We start from the raw sequence: 10929 nt of genomic DNA, 5'->3' as shown, positions 1-10929 counted from the left end.
GATTTGACTAATTACCCTGAAATCAGCGGGCATCTTATGAAATAATAATTGTGGTGATATTTCATCAAATCAAAGGTTTATTCTTCAATTATTGATTCAAGTGTGATTTTATTATTCACAAAAGATATTATTCCAAAGGTAATTTATTTTCTAAATTACTATGAAAACCTCAGATCGACCGAGGTTTTGTTGACATTAGTAAAGCAACACTATGAAGCCATATCTTATCTTTCTTTGAAACAATTGTTTACAAAGGCCTCCAACACAAATGTTTTGTTTTGTGCTTTTATCGATATTCTAGCTGTTGTTGAAATATTTATACTTTGGAAATCTTATTTACAATCAACATATAATGAAAAAAACTTCTTTTTTTTAAAACAAATTAACAGTACTAATTAATAATAAACGGTATCAGTTTTACTACACCATATGATAATTTAAGAGTTTGTTTGCTTCTGCGTTAGACAATTAATATAAACGAAAAAGATAAAAATGATTACTCAACTTTATCAAGGACGCTGCGCTTTGCATGAATTTCTATGTTTAACAACGAATCTCCACGAGTGCCCTTAAATTGCAAAATATATATTTAAATCATACTGAATACAAGACTAGAATGCACATGTCATAAATCAGGACCCTGGAGCAGATGTTTCGAGCGTTATAATAATCAATTACAGTATGTAATATAGATGTCTTGTCTAACTAATCTAAATATGGATATACATAAAATACACTTAACTAGACACAAATAAAGCTATACTATCGAAATAAATCCAAACCTTATAACACTGTCACACAGTGAATTGATTACAAATTGTATGTTTTAATTTTCTATGAGATAACTTTGAAAGAAAAACGTTTGAACTAGGAAATCTACATGTATAAGCATACACTATACTTTATATACGGTATGAGATTTGTTCATTGGGAAGACAATCTGGTGACCGATAGTTGTTAATGTATGTGTCATTTTAGTCTTATGTGAAGCATGGTCTCATTGGCAATCCTTTCACATCTTATGTTATATATACACCTGGAAAAAAGTATTGCAACACCAAATTGAAATTGAATTAAAAAAAACACTCATTATTTTTTTGTGATATAATTTGGTAAAATAGAACTAGTTAAACATTATTTAAGTATCACCTGAGTTTAATCAATAAATATCGACTCGATAAGTTTTTATCTGCACATGCAGCTCCTGTACCCGTAAACAGCAAAAAAGATGTTTTGATCCTCATTGTTTTCAGCACTTTAAATAACCAAGTTTTTAAAATTATGTGATTGACACCTTATAATGGGTCCTTGACAACTCTTAACTGCAGCAAGATGGCAGATTATCAGCATAAGAGAAGCAGGGATGTCGCTGTAACAACTGCACGCATTGTTGGTCATCACCATTCCACTGAAGTCGTTTTGAGAATAAAAATCAGGCAATAAACGCTGTGAAAGACCTTCCGAGATAATGAAGACCCCCTATACCATTTGCTAGAGAAAATCAAGCATAATGAAAGTTGGTCAGAAGGAAACCCATTGCATACAAGACAATCCTAAAATAAGAGTGGTGGCCATACAAGAGCCTTTTAACAAGAACTGTTCGAGATCAACTCATCGCTACTGGTTACCGTGCGATAATACCGGAGACCTTTGCTAGCGAGCAGACTTACAGTTTTCCGTATCCAATGTAGTGCAGAGCTCGCTAAAGTTGGAAATTAGCATCGTGGAGGAAGATCCAATGTTCAAATGGAATTTGGTTCATCTTGCTTGGCCCGATCGTAGCCCGGCTTTGAACCATATTGAGCTTATATGGGACACTATTGGGCGGAAAGTCAGCGAAAGGACACCCCAGTTCAAACACAACATGAAATAAACAATTCCCTTCATCAGAAATGGTTGCTGCTACCTTAGCAACAAATTAGTCGATTTATGGCAGGAATCAGAAGACGTTAAGATGCGGTTATCCGTTTGAATGGAGGCTGCGCACAAAGTACTAATTCTTTGGCGTATAACGATCAACCATGATGTGAACAGTCATCTGAAGATTAATTTTGAAATGTCTGACATTGTAAAGTTCGACTACAGTGAAACTTGTCAAATGCGTTTTTTTTGTACAAAAAACACTTCATTTTGTTATTGAAATTGTGGTTATATTAATCATTTTTTTTAAACATTTTTTTTTGTTGCAATGCCAATGTTATCGTGAACTATGTTTCAATGATATTATACACATATTTTATTATATTCCATAAAAAAAAAGAGGCTGATTTTTCAAATTTTAAAAAATCAAGGTGTTGCAATACTTTTTTCCGTATGTTATCAAAAAGTATTCCGATTTTTGATTGGAATGTTGTTTCTAGATATATAGTGCATGTTAATCTATAAACGATCCATGAAACGTCTTGATCATATGACAACACTTAACGTGCAATTTGATCGTTGAATATTGTTTTTATTGGTAACAACACTGATTGTGTTACAAACAACAATAAGATATAACTAAAAATACACTGCAGGTATAAATACGTATGGTTCAACTTCTTGTCGGTACTTTAATTTTTGGTATTTCACTAAGTAATGTTTTCCTAAACTGTTTATGACGTCTCTACGACTAATCCACTGGTTGTGTACTACATGTTATTGTTTCTTTATGTTTTTTACTTTTTAAGGGTACGAAGTCCGAAAATATAATTATTTTAATACTTTTGGCGAAATCAAAAACACAAAAAAACAATGAACGAATTATAATATAAGGTCATCAAATATTTTGCATGGTTCTTTTAATTTTTGTTTTAATTTGTTGGTATGTATATTGCATTCATTTCAAAGATATATTTTAATCAAGTATTTGTATAGTTATACAAATCCTTGGTATAATTGCATTTGTTACCTTCTTGAAATGATGAAGGTGTCAGGAAAACTGAGTTCAACTGTTCTAGATTTTAGGAAATATTATAACAGAAATCCACTGTATATAATTCATATGTGAAAGTGAAAAAAAAGAAAACAAACATTTGACTAATGACCTAATTAGGATTGATATAATATCAGCATAACATGTTTAGGCTCATTTCATTAGTGGTGTATTACAAATCAGTTTAGTGATATCAAATTAGATTGACAATAATCAGTGATTAATGATTTTGATATGCTTTGTTGACGAAGAGAAAGTCATTAATACGACATGTTGTAATCAATGCAAAGGTCATTTTTTGTAATTCGTTTGACGCGGAATATAATCAATCAATCAATTCTCATCCAGGAAGGAAGTGTAATCTTGAAATACAATTAGAATACTCGTAATCACTCATATCGTCAGATATTTAGTATTAACACTCCAGTTATTACATGTATCATTAAGCTGTGATAACCAACAAAATTGATCAATGAATCATGAAAATCTTCATTCATCCCTAACAAGTTATTTATATTTACCTTCAAGCGTTGAAATCTTTAACAAAAGCGCGTAGTTGAAACTATTTAATGCTGTTTCTTTTTTATCATTTAGTTTCTCAGAAATAAAACCCTAATGAAACACAAGAATCAATTAGATTACCCTTTTTTGTCATAGATAGATTCAGGAAAACTTTTCTGAACTTTAAGAGTGCGCTTTGCACTTCAACTTCGTACTTTATTTGGCCTTTAAACGTTTTTTTATTCGAGCGTCAGTGATGAGTCTTTTGTAGACGAGACGCGCGTCTGGCGTAAATAAGAAACTTTTATCCTGGTATCTATGATGAGTTTATTTACAATAATCGTTTCATGCGATGCCTTCCAAATGAGAAAGAAAATGATATCTTTGATTAGTTTTTCCTCATTACTTGTATTAAAAAGAACATACTGTATGTATGTGCCTGTCCAAAGTCAGGAGCATGTATTTTAGAGGTTTTCGTTTGTTTATGTGTTACATATTTGTTTTTCATTCATTTCTTTGTATATGAATTAGGCCGTTATTTAACTTGTTTGAATTCTTTTACATTTGGCGTTTAAGAGCCTTTATAGCTGACTATGCGGTATGGGCTTGACTTAAAGTTGTTAATCGTTTTGTCATCTTGTCTCATTGTGGAGAGTTGTCTCATTGGCAATCATACCACATCTTTTTTTTACAGTTGTAAAAAACAATTATTGTAACCAATATCATATTATGTTCGATACTGCTTTCATGTCAAAATACATAGGTTATATTATGTCGATAATTAATGCAATAGATACATGAAGATGTGATGTGAGTGCATGTACATGTATGATGAATAAATAAAGACCACAGCAGTATACCGCTGTTCGAAATTCATAAATCGATTGAGAAAAAAAAACAAACTAAAACTGACAGAAACGCATCAAATATTAGAGGAGAACTACGACACAACAGAAACAAAACATTAAACTGACCATCTTCTTACTTTTAGGGAATATACTATGCGTTAAGTAAAAAGAAAAATCACAAAAATACTGAACTCAGCGGAAAATCAAATCAGAAAATCCTTAATCACATGGCAAAATCAAATGACAAAACACATAAAAAAACGAATGGACAACAACTGTCATATTCCTGACTTATTACAGGCATTACTTTATTTTATCAATTTGATAATATTAAATTATTTCATCGGTTGTTATAACCAGAATTCAAATTTGGCGTGACACTACCAGATGCTATGCGAATCAGAAATTGTTTATCTGTTGGTCTCTTTCGTTTTTAGCCAACGCGACGTCAGTTTTTTTGTTCGACTTACGAGTTTGAATGTTCCTATGGTATCTTTCGCCTCCTTTTTACAGTCTTGAATAACAGGGGGAAAATCCAACTGAAATATTTGATATGGTATGCCTATATTTGTTTTTCATGTGTTATCCTGTATACTGTTACTTATGAATGTCCGTTTGGTATCTTTTTCTTTTATTAAGTAACGTGTAGTAGCTAGTGTTTCTTGTATGATTATTCTTTTCTTTAATTTTTTCAGTATTCTACTGATTGTGATCTAAATTGGATGGATTGAGATCTTGATATAATTAATTCAACCTCGATTACGTAAGTTCAAAGAAAACAATTGATATCATGTTATTTAACTAGACAGTTTTTGTTAAAGATAACAGTCGACAGGAAAAAACTGTCGTCTTAACCAAGCACATTTTCCTGACTACGAGCTCTCATTCAGGACGATATTACAAAACCACCGAGTCGGTCATAACTAAAAATTGGAACCCCTTTGTTATGTTAAAAAACAGATAAACTTATTTATACAATATTCAAAAAATCTCGAATATATACGCATTTAAAATAAACAGTTATCTTTTCAATTGGCTGAACAATTATTTGGTTGAGAGCTGAACCTGTTATGAAAACAAACCGACAATTAATCAAGGGTACTCGGAAAAAGAAAAATAGTTATTTTCTATTATAATTAATTTAAGATATTAAGTAACCTAGTAAGGTCAATAACTACTTTACCAACCAGAAGAATTGAAATGTATAGAAAAATAGTATTAAAACAAGAATGAAAAAACATCATACGATTGTGTAGTAATTAAAATGATGTTATAACTTGTTGTTTTGACTATAAAAAATGTTGTATTTTTACGATAGAAAGATAAAAATGAACTAGTTTCCCTTTGAAGGTCATCTCAGTCCAAACATCTCTATTTTGTTTTGTTTAGTTTTTTTAGTTTTTTTTACCAAACATGCACATATTTACATATATATAAGTACGTCTGAGTCAGTGACAACTCTACAACAGATGTATCCATCGGATCGCCATCAATGATGGTGATACATGGCTGGCTATTTACAGATCTAACATTGTTGGGTTGATGTTTAGACGAGTTGTATATATATATATATATATATATATACAATTCAACAGTTTCGTTGCTTTGTGCATGTTGTGTAAATCGGGTATTTAGTGTAAATGTATTAAAAAAAATATGCATCGAATACAAAAAGTTTTATTTTTATCAAATGTCTTATATTACTTGTAAATCATTCTGTAAAGAGTGAAACGAAGTCAATGATTTCTTTTGTAACAGTCAGTTGTTAATCTAATGTCCCTTGGTAATTTCCGCCTCAGTTTTGATATGATGTAAAAATCAAGCATGTTCTAATGAGTTACGTCTTAATTGTCAAAGGACTCGTTATGAACACGGCACTTGTCATATGTGACATTAAACTAAGTTTTATCTTTACTTATATCAAATTAAGTTGCCAAAACAGCTTGAAACTGGTTTTCTTTACTCTCATGGAGAAACACATGTTTTGCGCAATAAAATACGCAAGAAAGCATTCATTGGTAGAGAGCAAATATTCCTGTAAACTGTCTGGTATTTAAATGAAACCGCGATAATTAATATGCAAATATTTCTTCATGAAAAAAAACATCCATTCCACAATCAACAAAAAGATGCATGGTATTGAAGTTTTTACAGTTTATAATTATTGTAATTTCGATACGTTTCCTGTATCTATGAAAAGTAAGATGCTTATATTGCTAATCTTTCATAGGTGATCATACGTTATTGACTTCAAGAAAATTTTGTTATTATACTTGGATTTAGTTGTTTTTTTTTCTGTATTTGAATTTAATTTCCATTATGATTATAATAGATTGATGTTAAGTCAGGAATTATATACCTTACTTGGAGACACACAACAGGAACACATTTAGCTTACAGATTAAATATGTTTACCAGATTCTTAAATGTCTTTCATTAATATAAATATGTACGTGCTTTATTCGAAGATTAATGAAACCTTTTTTCACATGATTTACATTGCGTTCTAAAAGTATAAGTTTTACCAACTAGACGAAGAAGATTTGATGTATGATCGCAAGGAGACAACTCTCCACTAGAAACAATAATGACAAAGAAATTATCAGTTATAGGTCACTGAAGACTAATAGTAGTCTTTCAAAATAGACTTAAAAAGCTATCTATCAATTTATCTTAGAAACTTTACAAAAAGGTTGATTTTATTAATTATGCATGGCAAAAGAAAAGTAATTGTTCTCTTATATTTTGGTATACTACTTTGATACATATTGCTATATTGCATATTGCTTATAGATACAGGAACATGTGGAATGAGTGCCAATGAGACAACTATCCATCCAAGTCACAATTTATAAAAGTAAACCATTATAGGTCAAGGAACGGTCTTCAACAAGCCTGTAAATCAGTCAAGCAGGCGCTGTTTTGTATACACAAGGGTCATCAGTGATATGGCTTCAAGTTTTAAAATCAACGATGTTAGAAAAAAAAGCTTAGACGTAAGAAATCAATCTTATTCAATCTTTGCCTATGGGTACTAGAAACCTTATTGTTTCAAATGAATATAACTTTTCATGAACAGTAATGTAGCAAAACATGACGAGGCAACATATCACGATTAAATATTAACATAACTGTGGTTCATGATTTCAGATAAATCTCATATAAAATGACGCTATTCAAATTAAATCCTATTCTTTTTGCATCGAAATAGTGTGTAAAAATGTTACAAATTAATTGTAATCAAGATAATATTATGCTTAAAGTTCTTTCTTTATTTCATTTAATTCTTTTTTTCAGGTTTAAACTTGGTGAAATACTATACTTAGCTTCTATACTTAAAAATGGCCACTACGGATGTTGTCAACCGAACGATGGAAAACAAAACTCTAGATTACCATGACAACTATGAGGCTTATTTCATTGCAGAAAACGTTCAGAAATATTCAAAACCTATTATTTGCCTTTGCGGATTCATTGGCAATTTTCTCTCTGCCGTAATATTTCTTGGAAAATCCCAACGGAAAACGTCATGTTGTTTATATCTATGTGCTCGATCGTTATCAGATACTGGATTCTTGATTTCACTGTTTTTCATTTGGTTAGGTGATATGAAGGTTAATGCTTTTAAAGCTCCAGGAATGTGCCAACTTATCGTATTTTTGTCTTATGTGTGTTCATTTCTATCAGTGTGGTTTATTGTGATTGTGACGTTTGAGAATTACATACGAATATGTTTACCGTTTCAAGTTAGTATCTACTGCACAACGAGAAAAGCAAATGTGATAACATTACTCTTTATCGTGCTATCTGTTTTATTATACAGTTTTACAATATGGACAACGGCTGCAAAGATTACCGACACAGGAATGTCGATGTGTGAACCATTTACAGAATACGTCGACCTCTTTCAGTATTTCCTTTACGTAGACATGGTCATAACACTTATTCTACCTACACTTATTACCATAACGTTGATGTTACCAATCACCTTTAGTCTTGTAGAAGCCTTGCGTCGACAGGCAAGACTGACTGGAAAGTCATCTTCAAGAAGCAATGACCGACGACATACAAATCCGCAAAGTAAAGTAACAAAACTGTTATTTTGTGTGTCTCTCGCCTTTATTATCTTAAGTCTTCCAAGCCATATAATACGTTTACAACTTACAGTATCGACATTTGTAGAACAAATAACCACTCCCATTGATACTGTTACCTCAACATTGAAATATATCTTTGAATCAGTATATTACTGCAGCTTTTCTATCAACATTTTTATTTATCTTTCATTCGGTGATAAATTTAGAAGTGACTTTAAGGCAATGTTTTGTTTGAATACAGTAGCAGGAAGGGAACAATCGACGCAAACAATTCTAACTCAAAATATCACAAGGAGGCTCAACAGGGAGGAATCTCATACATTATTAGGAAAGGAAGAATGTGAAACAGATGTATGATTTCTGGTCAGTTACATGTATCAATTGATGTCTTGTGAAAATATACCACAGAAATAAGTACATTACAGTAGTGTCAATTTGCGGAAGACACAAGACAGCTTGTTAACTTAAAAAAGGGGGAATTTATTATGATAACGAAATATTTAGATGCAATTTTACCACAATATAATACAATTTTTTTTCATCAAAATATGAAACGTCATGAAAAAACCATCCAAATCTACCGCATTGAGAATCTCCTGCTAATAACATTTTACTTGATTGATAACATTTGATTTTGTCAGTTTTTATGCTTTTTGCTTTTTGAATTTGTGTACCAGTTCAGGATTCTTGTTATACTTTTGAATTGAACCAGATTTTGGACAAAATTAAATTAATAGTTTAATAGTTATGTTTCTGTATTCATGATCTCTTAAAACAAAATTAATGCACGAAGCATAAACCAAACAGTAATAATTTATCAGTGAGTCATATAAGTCAACAATAAAGTTTTTCTCCTTTCAGACTTTGCTTTACTGATATTTACCAAAGCAATGTTTTATTTATTAGTTAAATATCTTTTTGATAAATCATACTTCAGCATATACGATAGATCAAAGCTAACACAACTCCTGACATTAAAGCTTCATTAAATTCTATATGTGTTAGAGGTATCTTCTTTCCTATTGAAAACACCGGAACATCAAAAGATTGGCAGTTCCTGCTCACTAACATTGACAGTGTTCTTCCGTTGGAGTCCTCGCCTTTTACTAATATCCATCAACGTTTAACACATGTAATGAGTTGGTTTTATTGTGAAGTAAGGCATTCGGGCATTTTCTTTTGAATAATCATATATCTATTAAAAAGATCGTTTATTCAGGTACATATGTAGTGATTGGAGAAATTATATCAGCAATTTTCTCTTACATTTAAGAGAAGCCATTATTAAAACAAACAATATAAAAAAACAAGAGGATTGTATATGATTGCCAATGAGACAACTATCGACGAAAGGCCAAAGGAAAATGATTTAAACAGCTACTGGGGTCTGTACGGCCTTTAACAATTAGCGTAAGCTTTACAAGGTTCATGGCCTGACCAAATGTTTCAAAACAATTCAAAAGGGAAGACCAATGGCATGATTTATAATAAAATCTACAAACGAAAAACAAATAAGGCTGACAGCAAGTTTTTGATTGCTTCCGTTTCTTTCAATTATTTACCACAATACTGAAATATGTGATTTAAAGGAAGAATGGTCATTGTGCGGATACAGCTGACAGATCAACAGTTATAAACACTTATGCCTCCCTAAAAGGTAGAACAAACATCATGATAACAGTCAAAACATTTACTAATCTTCAACTCCAACCACTCATACATACATCTATCGAACATTTAGAACAACACTGTACACATTGCAAGCATTATCTCGTCATGAATTCATTACAGGGTCAAAGTTGCAATAAATTAACAAATCTAAGGGAAAAGATAATTATTTATGAGACAGACTATTTAAAATACTACACACGTTAATAATATGGCCGTTCGTTAATGGAGAAGAGTGGTTTGCTGGTAAATCTATAGAGAAAAAATACTGGAACTTTTCCAAAACAGAAATTTACCATAACCTGTCTCATTTAGTTACAAAACATGCAATACGAGGGCTGCAACGCTTGAAAGGGCTATTATGGCGAATATATTTAGATAAGGAAAGTGATAGAGAAACACTCATATCCAAAGGTTTTCTATCAGGGGTCAGAGCATGACAATCTATACCAGAAACCCTGTATCACTGAATATGAAAAGGGAGACACTATTAGAGTCAGGGTTAAAGTTAAACCACTATCAGCAGATGTTTTTGAAAGGTATAACATCAAAATACTTTCACACTACAGAGAACGGTTAAGGTACAAAGATCTTATAACAAAATGTCAAACAGGGGACCGTATAATCATTTGCTTGAAATTTGAAATTCCTCTTCCGAGATTTCTAAAAATAGGAAAGTTCTCTGCAAATATTATACATTTTGGGCAGCCAATGCAAGAAACAACCAGAAAATAATCTGTAGAAAGTGCTTTGAAGAAGGACACATAGCTGGTGAGTGCACAAACGACTGGAAATGTAAAGGATGTGGGAAGTCTGGTCACAAACAAGAGGTGTGTACTGAAGGTATGTTCACAGAGGATGAACAAGACAATACAGAAATTTCAGAATCTGAGGAAGAGAA

General features: G+C 31.6%; 1 protein-coding gene across 1 annotated transcript; it reads left to right on the top strand.

Moving 5' to 3' along the window:
• The first annotated feature begins 7871 nt into the window (after positions 1 to 7871).
• Positions 7872 to 8717, top strand: LOC143066212 (uncharacterized). Its single transcript, XM_076239211.1, has one exon. It carries the CDS (start codon positions 7872 to 7874, stop codon positions 8715 to 8717), a length of 846 nt encoding a protein of 281 aa, XP_076095326.1.
• Positions 8718 to 10929: the final 2212 nt, after the last annotated feature.

The sequence above is a fragment of the Mytilus galloprovincialis genome, chromosome 3 (genome assembly GCF_965363235.1).
Source record: "Mytilus galloprovincialis chromosome 3, xbMytGall1.hap1.1, whole genome shotgun sequence".
NCBI lineage: Eukaryota > Metazoa > Mollusca > Bivalvia > Mytilida > Mytilidae > Mytilus > Mytilus galloprovincialis.
The sequence above is the reverse complement of the archived record's forward strand: the minus strand, read 5'-3'. Positions and strand labels throughout refer to the sequence as shown.